Source organism: Pelecanus crispus, chromosome 2 (assembly GCF_030463565.1).
Source record: "Pelecanus crispus isolate bPelCri1 chromosome 2, bPelCri1.pri, whole genome shotgun sequence".
NCBI lineage: Eukaryota > Metazoa > Chordata > Aves > Pelecaniformes > Pelecanidae > Pelecanus > Pelecanus crispus.
In genome coordinates this window covers 94,426-109,458 of record NC_134644.1, presented here as the reverse complement: position 1 = coordinate 109,458, position 15,033 = coordinate 94,426, and the positions used below count along the sequence as shown (strand labels likewise).

The following is a 15,033-nucleotide window of genomic DNA, read 5'->3' as shown; positions in this document are numbered from 1 at the left end:
GTTTTTGCTCCAAGCTACTGAGAATCCTACTGGTAAAAAATAAGGCCACGGGTTTTGGTTGGTTGCTTTTCTGTTCTCTGAGAAGCCACCATACAGAGAGGAGAATAGATTTTAGATCTGTGCTGTAATGTGCATTGCTAAGAAACTTGCAGAATTTGTTGAAGGGCAATGGCTTCTTGCCCAAGTATTTTGCACTGCTGTATTTAAGCTGCAGAGTAACCCGGTTGCACATAACTGATGTATCATTTCCTGCCTGGATGAGATGGAGTTGCTCAACTGGAGATGGAAGAATACCTCACTCTCAGAGCCTTCTGGATATGAACTTGACATTATTGTGGAACCCAGAGGTATTGATAAGTGAACAGAGTGCAGTGATTTTGGGTGTGTGTCTTCAGCCAAGGAGACTTTATGGTCTTTTTAGTGGCTGTAAAACCCCAGCCAGCACCATTTTGCTGTTCTTCTTCCTCGAGATCAGTTTTGACTGTCTGTATCATCTCTGAGCTGACATTTTCCAAGACTGGACATCCTTATGATAGCAGTATAGCTGTGAGTGCTGAAGTTGCTACTCACTGGGTAGATTCAGACTATACTCTTGGATCTCTGCCAGGATCTTGCTTCATCAGGCAGGATGGTAGTGTCTCACCGCTGACAGGAGAAAAGTCATGATAGAGAAGGAGTCTGCGGGTCCAAAGAAAACGTTCATTTGTAGAGCTACGGTTCTGATGTTTGGCTAGAGATTTCTAAATGTATTTTCTTTAAATACCACTGCTCAAAGTATGTATTACCACTGTTGGTGATAAGTGTATGTCGGGCAAATCCAAATGCCATTGAACTGGAAGATAAGATAGTCAGCCTCCCAGAATGTCTTGAGCAGAGCTGTTCCCAGGTAGCTTTTATGAGGAGCCAGTGGTGCTGGCAACACTAGACATGTGTAAGGAAGAGGTGGTAGTGGGAATTACGGGAAGGGCAGAAAGAAGGAAAAAATGGAGCAGCAACTCATAAGGAACAAACAGGAGGTGGACATCTTGGCAGCAGCTTCAGAAAGGAGGCTTGAATGTTTCTGGGTCAGTACAGTGCTGTACAGAGGAGGACATGTTTGACTGTTCAAGCAGTGTTCATGGCCAGGTGCCTTTTTCACAATTTTTTTAGACTGCTTACTAGAACATCTTCGGCAGATCTGGCTGTACTCTGCAGGTCAGGTCTAGAGTTACTGATTATGACAATTGTGATGGCTGACACCTGTTTGCAGTTGGCTATGTAGGTTCCTTTTAAAGGGTGGTCGCTCAGCTGCAGAAAGGAAGGCTAGCGTTTGGCGTGTCCTAAGGTGCACTTGGCCTGGTAGAGCCCTCGGAGGGGGAGATCGTGCCAGCTAGAGTGCAGGGCAGGGCAGTCAGCGAGGCAAAAAGGATGAGGGACTGCCTTGTTGAGTAAGAAGCCAGAAGAAAAAGCAGAAATTTGGACTCTCCTGAGAGAAGGCAATAGCACAAACACAGCTGGATCTTAAGGAATAAAAAGAGAGGATTCCCTGTGTCTCCCCAGAAATGACCCTACAGAGTTTTCTGCAACCCAGGAAATCACAGAGTTGCTGGAATAAGAGCAAGCCTGAAGAAATGAAACATATAAAAATGCTTTTATAAGTACATCAGCAATAAAAGGAGAGCCAAGGAGGATCTCCATCCCTTGCTGGATGTGGGGGGGAAACATTATCACCGAGGACAAGGAAAAGGCTGAGGTACTTAACGCCTTCTTTGCCTCTGTGTTTAACAGCCAGACCAGTCATCCCCAGGGTCCTCAGGCCCCTCAGCTAGAAGATAGGGACGGGGACCAGAATGGAGCCCTCATAGTCCAGGAGGAAGCAGTTAACGACCTGCTACGCCACCTGGATGCTCACAAGTCTGTGGGGCCAGATGGGATCCACCCGAGAGTACTGAGGGAGCTGGCAGAGGAGCTTGCCAAGCCACTTTCCATCATCTATCAGCAGTCCTGGTTAACAGGGGAGGTCCCTGATGACTGGAGGCTTGCCAATGTGACGCCCATCTACAAGAAGGGCCGGAAGGAGGACCCGGGAAACTACAGGCCTGTCAGCCTGACCTCGGTGCCGGGGAAGATTATGGAGAGGTTCATCTTGAGTGAACTCAACAGGCAAGTGCAGTCAACCAGGGGATCAGGCCCAGCCAGCATGGGTTTGTGAAAGGCAGGTCCTGCTTGACCAAGCTGATCTCCTTTTATGACCTGGTGACCTGCCTGGTGGATGAAGGAAAGGCTGTGGATGTCATCTACCTGGACTTTAGCAAAGCTTTTGACACGGTCTCCCACAATATTCTCCTTGGGAAGCTGGCAGCTCATGGCTTGGACGGGCATACTCTTCACTGGGTAAAAAACTGGTTGGGTGGCCGAGCCCAGAGGGTTGTGGTAAATGGAGTTAAGTGCAGTTGGTGGCCGGTCACGAGCGGTGTTCCCCAGGGCTCTGTTTTGGGGCCAGCCTTGTTTAATATCTTTATCGATGATCTGGATGAGGGGATTGAGTACACCCTCAGTAAGTTTGCAGATGACACCAAACTGGGTGGGAGTGTCGATCTGCTGGAGGGTAGGATGGCCCTGCAGCGGGACCTGGACAGGCTGGACTGATGGGCCGAGGCCAACTGTACGAGGTTCAACAAGGCCAGGTGCCGGGTCCTGCACTTGGGTCACAACAACCCCATGCAGCGCTACAGGCTTGGGGAAGAGTGGCTGGAAAGCTGCCTGGCCAAAAAGTACCTAGGGGTGTTGGTCAACAGCGGCTGAACATGAGCCAGCAGTGTGCCCAGGTAGTCAAGAAGGCCAACAGCATCCTGGCTTGTGTCAGGAACAGTGTGGCCAGCAGGAGCAGGGAGGTGATTGTTCCCCTGTACTCAGCGCTGGTGAGGCCGCACCTGGAATACTGTGTCCAGTTTTGGGCCCCTCAGTACCAGGACATTGAGGTGCTGGAGCGTGCCCAGAGAAGGGCAGCGGAGCTGGGGAAGGGTCTGGAGCACAGGGCTGGTGGGGAGCGGCTGAGGGAGCTGGGGGTGTTCAGCCTGGAGAAGAGGGGGCTGAGGGGAGACCTGATCGCTCTCTGCAACTCCCTGAAAGGAGGTTGTAGTAAGGTGGGTGTTGGTCTCTTCTGCCAAGTAGTTAGCAATAGGACGAGAAGAAACGGGCTCAAGCTGCGCCAGGGGAGGTTTAGGTTGGAAATTAGGACAAATTTCTCTACGGAAAGGGTGGTCAAGCATTGGAACAGGCTGCCCAGAGAGGTGGTGGAGTCCCCATCCCTGGAAGTGTTCAAAAAACGGGTAAATGTGGCACTTCGGGACGTGGTTTAGTCTAGTCTACCCTTGATTGGTTTAGTGTGGACTGTGTAGTGTAGGTTAATGGTTGGACTGGATGATCTTGAAGGTCTTTTCCAACCTAAACGATTCTATGATTCTATGATTCTATGATTTTCAAGAACAGAGAAAATTTGGTTTACAAAACCTTTTTATTTATTTATTTATTCCATTTTACTTGGCAAATGTGAGTTTTCCTTCTTTATGTTCCGTTATTCTGTTTCGTGTTCTAATAAAGATTTTTATTAGATTTAAAGCCCAATTGGTGTTGGGGTCCTCTTGCAGCTATGCAGTTGCCCCATTTGATTGATTTCCTGGATATTTGTTATAAGTCAGAAGCAAGGATCTTTCTGTGGTTGCATTTGGGAGGTAATCACCGCCTTAATAGTGTTGCAAATTTGCAGTACCTTTTGGGCTGAAATCTGAAGACAACCCCCAGGGTTCAGGTTACACATTTTGCTCATTGGATAGAATGTCTTCGCTTAGCAGAGACTAAGGACTCAACATTCTGCAGTACTTACAGGTTGTCAGTAGTGTTTGTAACATGTTGGAGTCAAAGGCTAAATGGTTTTTGATCTAAAATCAAGATACATAGAAAGTAGGACAAAAGATAACTTTAGAGCCATTACTTAGGATTTTTATTCATAATTATTCTGAGTTCCTTTCTGATGACAATGTGGAATAAGTGGGCTGATTTATAGGGGTTACAGTGAGGAAAGCATTAAATTTGAGAAGTCATTGTGTAGAAGAAAACACTGTAAGTTGAAGAGAGAGATGTGGGAGAAACAAATAAATGATATGCAGACTCTGACTTTGGCAGAGCAGGGAAAGTATAGGGGACCCAGCAGGAGACCAGTTCTGCAATGTAAGCTGCATCTGGCTTGTGCATGACTTGAAAGAAAAATGATAAGGAGTTAGTAAAGGGAAACAGTGGAAAGTATCAAGGAGAGGTATTTTGTATTTCACAGTGGAATTAGACGTTACTAACTTGGTTTTAGGTGGACTGTACAAGGAAGCTAGAGCCTGAAAGCTAGGAGAAAGGAAGACATCTAAAATACTCATACTTGAATAAGGATGTTATTGCGGAGGATGATCTTAGTGATGAAATGTCAGACTTCAGAGGAAACAGACACAGCTTCTGTCTGGATACAGGGAGATATGAGGAGAGAAGGAGTTTCCAGGGTAAAGGGGAGAATGGAGATAACGTCTTTGGAAATCAAAAGAAGAGGAAATGGAATCAGCGATATAAACCTGAAATATGAGTAGAGTATCCAGGAGGAACTATTAAGAAAAAAATCTGCTTATGTATATAGATACAGTTTTGCAAGTAATCCATATGGGGATAAAATTTTGGAACAGTGCATAAAATGTGCAAGTTAATTTGAAGAATTGTGAATTTAGAAATGTGAAGTCTTTTGCAAGTCCTCCACACCAAATAAAGATTCTGGGGCATTACAGAAACCCATTTTATATCATGAAAGAGCACTTTTTCAACAGAAATCCTGTAGGAAAGGATGGAGGAAAAAAATATGGATTTCCAGGAATATTTTTCTACCTATCTGCCTGTTCTGCCTGTTCTGTCAACCTGTTATTTTCTGGACTCTTGGCACTGTTGAAAATCCTGTTCCCTCTCATTGCATACTATTGACACTCCAATTCCATCAAACCTTTCTGTCACTGTCGTCTGTGATTTGGCAAAATGTAGTAATTTTCTTGTTCCTCTTCAGCCATATATCTCTGCCTCCCACATTCCTCTGTGCCGTATTAGATTTTTAGTTTCCTGACCTGATGTACATAACTTCCTTCTCTCCTATATGTGTGTGTATGTGAGTGTGAGAGCTTTACAAGACTACTCCTTTCTTATATTGTATGAAGCTTGTTTTGACTGCATTAACTTGACAACTGTAGCCTTTTTGTCATTATCTTATAAACAGATATTTGAGATTAGAGTCACAAAGACATTTTTGGCAATATTTTTTCTGGAATCCATGCATCGGAGTTAAGGGCCAGGTTTTCCACGTGGTGCATGGGAGAGAAGGGCACTGAGAAATAACATAGCTATAAGCCAGTACAGTGATTGGGAAACCTTAGATAGCATGTAAAAATGACAACAGGTAGACATGATTGTATCTCTCTGACTGGGTTAGGGATGCAGCACAGTGCCTTCCTCCACCTCAGGCCTCACAGCAAGTTGGAGCTGCAATGTTTGATTAGGGTGAAAGGTAGTTAAAGAGGAAGGTTAGGTAGCAGGGGGGGTGTGTGTGGGGGGGTGTATTTGGGTGTGGGGGTGTATTTGGGTGTGTGTCTGTAGGAAGACTATTACCAGGCTCTGCATGATGGTAGAACGAAGATGGGCAGAGATGTGCCCGGCACGTAGTTTGCAGCATTAGCTGTATTTGTGACTGCCATTTACAAATCTGAACTGCTATAACTATGAAAGACATTCATGTAGCAAGAGGTTTGCAGCTAGTCTTAGCAATCCAGCTAGGATCTAGACAGGAGGGGCATCATATCGTGCTTCTCTTACAATGATTTCTCAAATATCATAATCTAGAGGTAAAGGATGTATAGCCTCATGGGCTTGGCCCTGCAACCTCCTGTCTTTCTCCGCTTACAGTGGATCTTAGCATGTTTGTATAGCCAATAGTTTTTGAAAGGAAGTTTCAGATTCAGCTCTTCAGTGTATGTTCTTATACGTAACCAAATCTTAAATTCTACTATAACCTGGTGCAACTGTACTAAACATGCAGATTCTCTACTAAATGTGTAACTATCACCTTTCCTGTGGCTTCCTTGGGTCTTGGACTTAAACTGGATGTGTACTTTTTTTTTCTCTATTTGTATAACAGCAAAAGCGGAAACTGAGACTTTACATCTCCAACACATTTAATCCTGCAAAATCTGATGCTGATGACTCTGATGGCAGCATTGCTTCATGGGAGCTGCGAGTGGAGGGGAAGCTCCTGGATGATGTATGACTTACCTGTGCTTCACTGGGGCTGGCAAGGATCTAGAGATTGTCCTGTGGGGTGGTGGACTTTACTGGGGACATCAACTCAGACAAGACATCTCTGAATGGCAGCATTGGCGTGTTGCTGCTGGGAAGGCACCATGTCCAGCCAGAGTGAGGGATAAGGCCATAATGTGAATGTTGGGGAGGGCAGCAGGAAACAGAGCAGACTTAAGGACAGGACAGGTAGGAGGAGGTGGAGAGCCCAGGGCTGAGACGATTCCCTTAAAAGATATGGCAGGGTTCAGGTCACGAGAGGTGTGATAAGTCAGGCCTACAGCAGGCATTGCATCTTGTGAAGCGTAGGATAACAAGGAGAAGCAGGTAGTTCATATTCCTAGGGAGGACAAGAGAATGTATGGATGGTCAGAGCAAGGATGGAAGAAAACTTTTATCATTCTGAAGTCCTCAGAAACCTCAGTGATGGATTTAGCTTTCCTCGGGGAAGGTTGGACCTTACTAATAAAGGTGTCACCTATTTGAATAGAATTCACAAGCTAAGTATTTGATAGGATAAACAGATGGAGAACATGCGTGTATGGAGAGGGCAAGGCTTTCAAGGCACATCTGTCTGTCTGGAGATAACTGTACATGAATCAGAATAATAATCTTGCTGGAGGATGAAGGGGTGACAAAGTGCAACATCTGGAAATTGAAGTTAGACACATTCAGTTTAGAAATTAGAGCATATATTTTTAACAAAGAAAGATTCTTTATTGGAACAAAATAGCTTCTCAGTTACTGGCAAATTTTAAATCAAAGAACGATGTATTTCTAAAAGATTTTTTGCATTAAATAAGAAGAAATTAATTGAAATCCTGTGGACTGTATTCTATGGAAAGTCAGATTATGTGATTATAGACCTCCCAGTTTTTCATCAGACAGTATGAGCTGTGTAGTAAACAGTGAATACTGGTAATTAAATGGTAAGGCAAAATGTAAAAGGAAATACTTTTGCTTAATGTATGATTAATCTGTAAAATTTACTGTTATCTGATAAATCAGACCAAGAAATTAGCATTCCTCAAAAAAACCAAGCTGTTAAAATAAAAGGTATACAGTGGCCTTAGAATCATAGAATGGTTTGGGTTGGAAGGGACCTTCAAAGATCATCTGGTCAACCCCCCCTGCCATGGGCAGGGACATCTTTCACTAGATCAGGTTGCTCAAAGCCACATCCAACCTGACCTTAAACACTTCCAGGGATGGGGCATCAACAGCTTCTCTGGATAAACCTGTTCCAGCATCTGACCACCCTCATTGTAAAAAATGTCTTCCCTATGTACAATCTAAACCTACCTATGTCTTTCAGTTCAAAAGCATTGCCCCTTGTCCTGTCACTACAGGCCTTGGTAAAAAGTCTGTCCCCATCTTTCTTATAAGCCCGCTTTAAGTATTGAAAGGCCACGATAAGGTCTCCCCGGAGCCTTCTCTTCTCCAGGCTGAACAACCCCAACTCTCAGCCTGGCCTCACAGGAGAGGTGTTCCAGCCCTCGGATCAATTCCGTGGCCTCCTCTGGACCCGCTGTCACAGGTGCCATGTTCACATTACAAGCCAGTCCTTTCCAATAACTTTAAGATAGTCAGGGAAATCTTCCCTTAAGTGTGCACTGTTTCACCACTGTTGAGATTTTTGCATCTTACCCTACATTTGTCAGAGGGAAAGCTCAATTAGATTGATCACACTTGTGGTCTATATGGGAATTAATGTTCAAGAGAAAGAGAAAGCCTGAGAAGGAAGCGTAGAATACAAGCTCATATGGGCAGATGTAAACATGTCTGTTTCTTCTGATTATACAGCTCAGCAAACAGAAACGGAAGTTTTCATCTTTTTTTAAGAGTTTGGTTATTGAACTGGACAAAGATCTTTATGGACCTGACAACCATCTTGTGGAGGTAAGAAGGTCATGCACCCTTTGCATACAAACCTGATACTAGCACAGACAAACAGCTACGTGCCTGTTGTCTACCTTGTTTAAGTTACCTTGCATTCATTATCTCATTTAAGGTATTTTCAAAGTTTTCAAAATTCCATTCTTTTTAAGAACGTTTGCTAACAATCTGTATAGTCTAAAAACATAGATGTAGTAGTGATGTAGTGCACATCTTAGAACAGAATGTATGAAATGATGAAAAAATCGTGCGCATTTTTCCTAACAACTGAAGCGTGCTAACAGCAGAACAGATTGTGCACTAAAGCTGAATTGGAAGGGCAGAGCAAGAAATGCTTTGGGAGGTTTTGTTGTGGCGTTTTTTTTTTTTTAAGTTGCAGGATGTTCAGAAGGTTTGTACTTGTCTTACTCTTGCATGGTGTACTGTGCAAGATGCATCTCGATGGACATCAGTGAAAAAAAGACTGACCATCTTACTTATCTTTCCTTTGGCAGTGGCACAGAACTCCCACAACCCAGGAAACTGATGGCTTCCAGGTGAAAAGACCTGGTGATGTCAGCGTGCGGTGCACATTACTCCTCATGTTGGACTACCAGGTCAGTGCACTGCTTTTGGCATGGAAAATACAGCCATTGGGAGACAGTGCAACAGAGCAAATTCATCCTGTCACATACATCAAAAAACAATATACTTGGACTCAGAATGTCACATAGTCCATTGAGGTTAGAATGATACCAAACTGACATTATTTAAAATGTAAAGGTGACACATCAAATAAGTTTCTGTTATCATCTAGCAAAATATTGTTCCTGGCACGATGATAAATAGTATTTTTATTGCCCACCTACAGAAAGAATATGCATTTCCACATCAGGCTTCTTAGAGAATAGTCAGATAAATTGCACATGAGTTATGGGTGCGGTCCTGTACAGAAATTCAATGGAGTGGCTTTTGCTAGAGGTACCTGAACTAGCTGTGTAGCTGTGGCAGCCTTTTTTTGAGAGCAGACTACACAGCTGTCCTGGTTTGTTAAGTTTTCATTACATTGTCACTGTAATCTGGCATAAGACAACATTGCCCTGCAAAGGTTAGACTTGCCATTACTCTTAGGCCTTGCTATGCGTTCCTGCTTCCTCTCTTTTGTCAGTATCAGTTCTATTGTACTAGTAGTATTTGTGGGCTGAACGCAAAAAAGTCAGGGAACTGATCCATTTGAAAGCTAACAAAACTTACTTCCAAATCAGTTCCCTGATCCCAGTCACAGGAAACAAACAAACAAACAAAAACCCCAATAGGCAAAATTAGGTTATTCTGCCTTGGGATAGAATATAAAAGAGGTTCCTGGGCAGTTTCAAACTGGTTCAAGCTGTTGTACGGCTAAGCTGCTCCAAAAAAAACCACTGTGCACTGTGTGTGCACTGCCACAGTCTCCATTCTCTTGGCAAAAATGAAGGAGATTTGCAGTTGTAGAGCTCACTAATCTGACTGAAACCATCCCTGAATGAAATGTTGCTGTCTTAAGGAAATTGATAGCAATGCACTGCTGAGAAGAGATGGGATCTCCCTTTTCAATGGCAGTTCAGTCTCAAGATACATTTTGATTGTATAACTTTAAGAACTCATTCTGTGCCATTCTCTTTCCCCTCCATGCAAGTAGCATCTATCCAGGATAAAGACACTCCATTTTATGTTAACAGAGTGTCCTGGTTTTGGCTGGGATAGAGTTAATTTTCTTCCTAGTAGCAGGCACAGTGCTGTGTTTTGGATTTAGTAGGAGAAGAATGTTGATAACACACTGATGTTTTAGTTGTTGCTCAGTGCTGCTTACACCAGTCAAGCACTTTTCAGCTTCTCATGCCTTGCCAGGTGCACAAGAAGCTGGGAGGGGGCACAGCCAGAATAGTTGATCCGAACTGCCCCAAGGGCCATTCCATACCCTATGATGTCACGGGCAGTATAGAAACTGGGGGGGTTGGCCGGGGAGCAGCGATCGCTGCTCGGGGACTGGCTGGGTATCGGTCTTCGGGTGGTGAGCAATTGCCTTGTGCATCACTTGCTTTGTGTATTATTATTATTATTATTATTATCATTATTACATTGTTGTTATTATCATTACTATTTTACTTTATTTCAGTTATTAAACTGTTCTTATCTCAACCCAGGAGTGTTTCTCACTCTTACTCCTCCGATTCTCTCCCCCATCCCACCGGGGCAGGGGGAGTGAGCAAGCGTCTGCGTGGTGCTTAGTTGCTGGCTGGGGCTAAACCACGACACAGAGAGAAAATTTTATTAATTTTAGGGAGCGCATGAGCTAACTGAAATGCTGATATAGCCAGTGAGAATCTTTATTGTTAAGATAATATAATGATGTTTGTTATATTCACCTTTATTATAAATCTATGCTTTAAAATAGATATTCTCTTATCCTGAAGTCTTGATTTGTTACAAAGCTAGCTTTGGGTGACCTAGCACCCAACAGAGTAATCCTTGCCTAATAACGCAGCAAATGTTGAACTCGAGTATGGGTAGACACTTGAAGAGGCACCAAATTCCAGGGTATCCAAGGAATGTATATTACTAGAGATGCAGAACAGGGTAGTTGAAGAGTTGTATCATAGAGGTCAGGAGAAGAAATAGATTCCATTGACTAGTTGTGGTCGGGTGAATTTTCTGGGATGCAGTGGAGAGGTGGGAACATGCCTGAAAAACAGAGTTCCAAGATATTTTGTTGATGTGAGGCAGCTGAGCAGTTATTAGCAACAGTAGAAGCATCATTCTGACTTCATTCTCTCTATCTGTGGTTAACCACTAGTAGTTCAGACGAAGGACCACTCTTTTTCTTCTCCCACTCCCTAAAGTCAAATTAGGAATCAGTGTTGAAAAAGAAAATTCTTTCCTGACTCTGCATGCAAGTTGTTATTATCTAAAGCATGTGATACAGGTAGTCTGTGTGCATAGCACATTGTCCTGGTTTCGGCTGGGATAAAGTTAATTTTTTTTTTCCTATTAGCTGGTATAGTGCTGTGTTTTGGATTTAGTATGAGAATAATGCTGATAACACACTGATGTTTTAGTTGTTGCTAAGTACTGCTTACACTAGTCAAGCACTTTTCAGCTTCTCATGCCTTGCCAGCAAGAAGCTGGGAGGGAGGGCAGCTGACCCAAACTGCCCCAAGGGCCATTCCATACCATACGGCGTCATGGGCAGTATAGAAACTGGGGGGGAGTTGGCCGGGGAGCAGCGATCGCTGCTCAGGAACTGGCTGGGCATCGGTCGGCGGGTGGTGAGCAATTGCATTGTGCATCACTTGCTTTGGATATTCTTTTATCATTATTATTGTTGCTGCTGCTGCTGCTGTTATTATTTTCCCTTCCTTTTCTGTCCTATTAAACTGTCTTTATCTCAACCCATGAATTTTACTTTTTTCCCCCTGATTCTCTCCCCCATCCCACTTCGGGGTGGGGAGCGAGCAAATGGCTGTGTGGTGTTTAGCTGCCTGCTGTGTTAAACCACAACACACACACAGAGCATCCCTCTTTCTTTTCAAACCCTAGACATAGTTCCTCCAGAGCACCGACAGTGGTGCACATCTGAGCAACTTATATTTTTGCAATCACTGCCACTGAACAGGGTGATTCTCCTGAGGAACAGAGTCCCTTGAGAATTAAAGCTGAAACTTCATACCCGTGTATCTGTCTGCTTTTCTCTCTATCGCCATCTCCATCTCCTTCTCTTTCTGTTACAGCCTCCACAGTTTAAACTGGACCCACGATTAGCCCGTTTGCTGGGGATTCACACACAGACCCGGTCAGCTATCATCCAGGCTCTCTGGCAGTACATCAAAACAAATAAGCTGCAAGACTCCCATGATAAGGAATACATTAATTGTGACAAGTACTTCCAGCAGGTAACTCCTTTTTGGACACAGTAGCTCTTTAGAGTCAAACCAGAATATCCATCTGCAAATTTTGGATGGATGAAAATTACTGATTTTTATCTTCCCTTAATGACTTGCAGTGTCTTCAGGACTGAATGGCTTTCAATAGTCACTACAACTAATATAATAAGCACCCTCCCCATGTGCCAGTGTTGTCAAAAAAACGCATCTGGTGGTTCAGTAATCCCACGTAGGTTGTGGCCTTTCCAGGAAGGAGGACTTTCTCTAATTGTTTCGCTGTATTGATTTACTGGTTTTTTCCCCCCAATGTATCATTTTGCACTAAGACACATGAAATAATCTGCTGATTCTGATTGCCAAATCGTATGTAGACCTGTTTTCTTCCCTTCTCTGTCCCTGTTTATGAAGGGCAGAAGACATAGAAGATATAATTAGAAAAGCTATTTTTTCCTAAGTCTGCTTCAGATTATAAAATACCCTCAATGATCTGTCTGGTGTTTTGAAAGTAGCATGCTAAGGCTTTTTGTCTTTCACAGTGACCTCTAGAATTAACCGAGAAGGCCACTTAAAGGCATCTCCACCTTTTCTGTAAATATGATTATATTTATTTTGTAAAGGTAATGTTATCTGAGCTATCATTATCTTAAGTGGCTTTGTTTTTCTGTAGCTTCAGGCTTACCTAATTTATTTTGAAAGTACCTGAAGGTAGGGTTTGTGACATACTCCTGTTTAGGGAAAGTACTGGCAGTTATAATAAATGAATAATGTTTCAGTGAGCATTGAAAGTAAATGTTGCAATGAAAGTTGTGTCCTAGTTTCCTTTTTAAGCTTTTATTTTCTGTTATTAATTTGCCCTACAATGGTTTAAAGTGACCAATGCTTGAAATAAAGGCAGCACTGAGTTTTTCCACATTTGAAAATACAAAATACAACAAAATAATGTGAGATTCTTGGGTATTTTTAGGAATATAGAACCAAAGTGACTGGATTATATAGTCACTCTCTTGTTTGGGTTGTTTGTGGGGGTTTTTTTGAGAATTACAGCATGCAGGCTTTTTCATGTATAGTAGAAATTCCATCTTAAAACCACATAAGAATTTTGGGGAAAACTACAAAGCTGTTCTCTCTGTTGCTTAGATGATTTGATTTCCATTCTCTAGTTATCTATAGCCAATTTAGACTCTTTCTTTTTTGTGCCAGCCTGAAGAAGAAATGGAAAAGGGGAGGTGAAAAAGATTTGAAAAATCATGAGCAGAATGGAAAAGGTGAACAAGGAGTAATTATTGTTTATTTTGGTAAATAATTAGAGGCCATCAACTGAAACTGGCAGGTAGTACATTAAAAACAAACAAAAGGAATTGAGCATGGTTAAACTTTGGAACTCCTTGTAATAGGACATTACAAATGCTAGAAGTGTATATACGTTCTAAAAGTGACAAACCACTGGAAAAAAAAAAAAACCCTTGGGCTGTTATAAATGCCAGGTAATTGCAAAGCTGTGGAGATTGGAAGAGGTTTTTTGGGGGAAAGACCAGTATATGTTTCTCCTGTTCTTTGCTTTTTCCTCTAGTATCCACTTTTGGCCACTATCAAGGGCAGGATAGTGTGGTAGATGTGTAGTAGATCTTTTGTCTGATGCAGTACAGCAGTTCATACCTTACTTATGGTAAGCAGGAGGGTCTTCTCACTTTTATTTATTTTAATTTTCAGCTTAAGAACTTTGCTAGAATAAGAACTTGCTGGAGCCATCAGAGGCTTATTAGCTCATAGGTCTCCTTTGTGTTAGAACTCTTCAGGAATACCATCAGACCTGATAATCGTCTTCCCATCCTCAGAAGATTAGTCGGATGAGAGAGTTGAGAAGTAGCGGATTCCTTTTCTAGGAGACTGAACCTCACTCCCTGAAAAAGCTGGCTAACCTGGAATAGTTTAATAAGAATGCAGTGTTTGCATAGATTTAAATCATGAATGGGATTGATTTGAGTGTTTCCATTTTCCTTAGGTCTCTGGCAAAAATATCCTAAGTAGCTAATCTTGCTTTCAAAACTGATGTTAGTACTTAGGAAAATGAATCCCATTAAATCAAATTAAACATTTCATGATTTTTTTTGTTTTTCACCCTAATATTCTTAAGATTGAGATATGGAGGGTAAAGGAATTGAGTTAGGAATGCCTTCCACTCTGATGATATTTCTGTAGCCTATATAGTTGTAGGCATGTAACTCCTGGAAAAAATCATGATCATAGCTGGAAGTGCACAGATCACTTAGGGGAGCAGTACGTAACACATCAGTGTCTCTAGCATTCCCTTTTAGATACCGGTCTTCTTATTTGGTATGCCAGCTTTTCTAAATCCTATGTTGATGTGCTTGTGGTTGTATCTAACGACACAATACAGTACAAACTAAAAAAAAAAATCACTGAATGAGTTACCTCACACACCAGAATTACTATAGCCGTATAGGCTTTCAGAGCCAGTGGTTATAAGTTTAGACCATTAACTCCAGTTAAGTAGGAATGTGAGAAGCTTCCTACTAGCTTCTAAATTCCACCTAGCCTTAGTTTCCAGTCTCCCACCCCTTCTCTCACTTGTGTGTCCTTGCTCCCTTTTCCCTTCCTAAAACTCTCGTCTCTTGGGCATCCACGTTAGGAGTTTGGCATGAGTGTTGAGCCAGTGGTGACAGCAGATTGGATGGAGCTTGGTATGCAAAGATTTTGAGTGGGAATTCCACAGTCATCTCTATCAAGTGTCAGAATTCAGAACCAAAATAGTGAGTTGCAGACTCAGTAGATTTGGTTACTTCCTTGCTCCTTAGAAACTAACTGGTTGAATTCCTGGATGCAGGCAAGTCCAGCAAATTAGACAGATTTTAGAGTTGATGAAGGA

General features: G+C 42.6%; 1 protein-coding gene across 1 annotated transcript in view; it reads left to right on the top strand.

The window, feature by feature from the left end:
* Positions 1 to 15,033, top strand: part of SMARCD3 (SWI/SNF related BAF chromatin remodeling complex subunit D3) — a 70,414-nt gene that overhangs the window by 41,801 nt on the left and 13,580 nt on the right. Inside the window, exons 5-8 of the mRNA XM_075705315.1 lie at positions 6,194 to 6,316; positions 8,155 to 8,250; positions 8,742 to 8,843; positions 11,994 to 12,155. Of these exons, the coding sequence (XP_075561430.1) occupies positions 6,194 to 6,316; positions 8,155 to 8,250; positions 8,742 to 8,843; positions 11,994 to 12,155 (483 nt within the window). The remainder of the gene's footprint in view (positions 1 to 6,193; positions 6,317 to 8,154; positions 8,251 to 8,741; positions 8,844 to 11,993; positions 12,156 to 15,033) is intronic.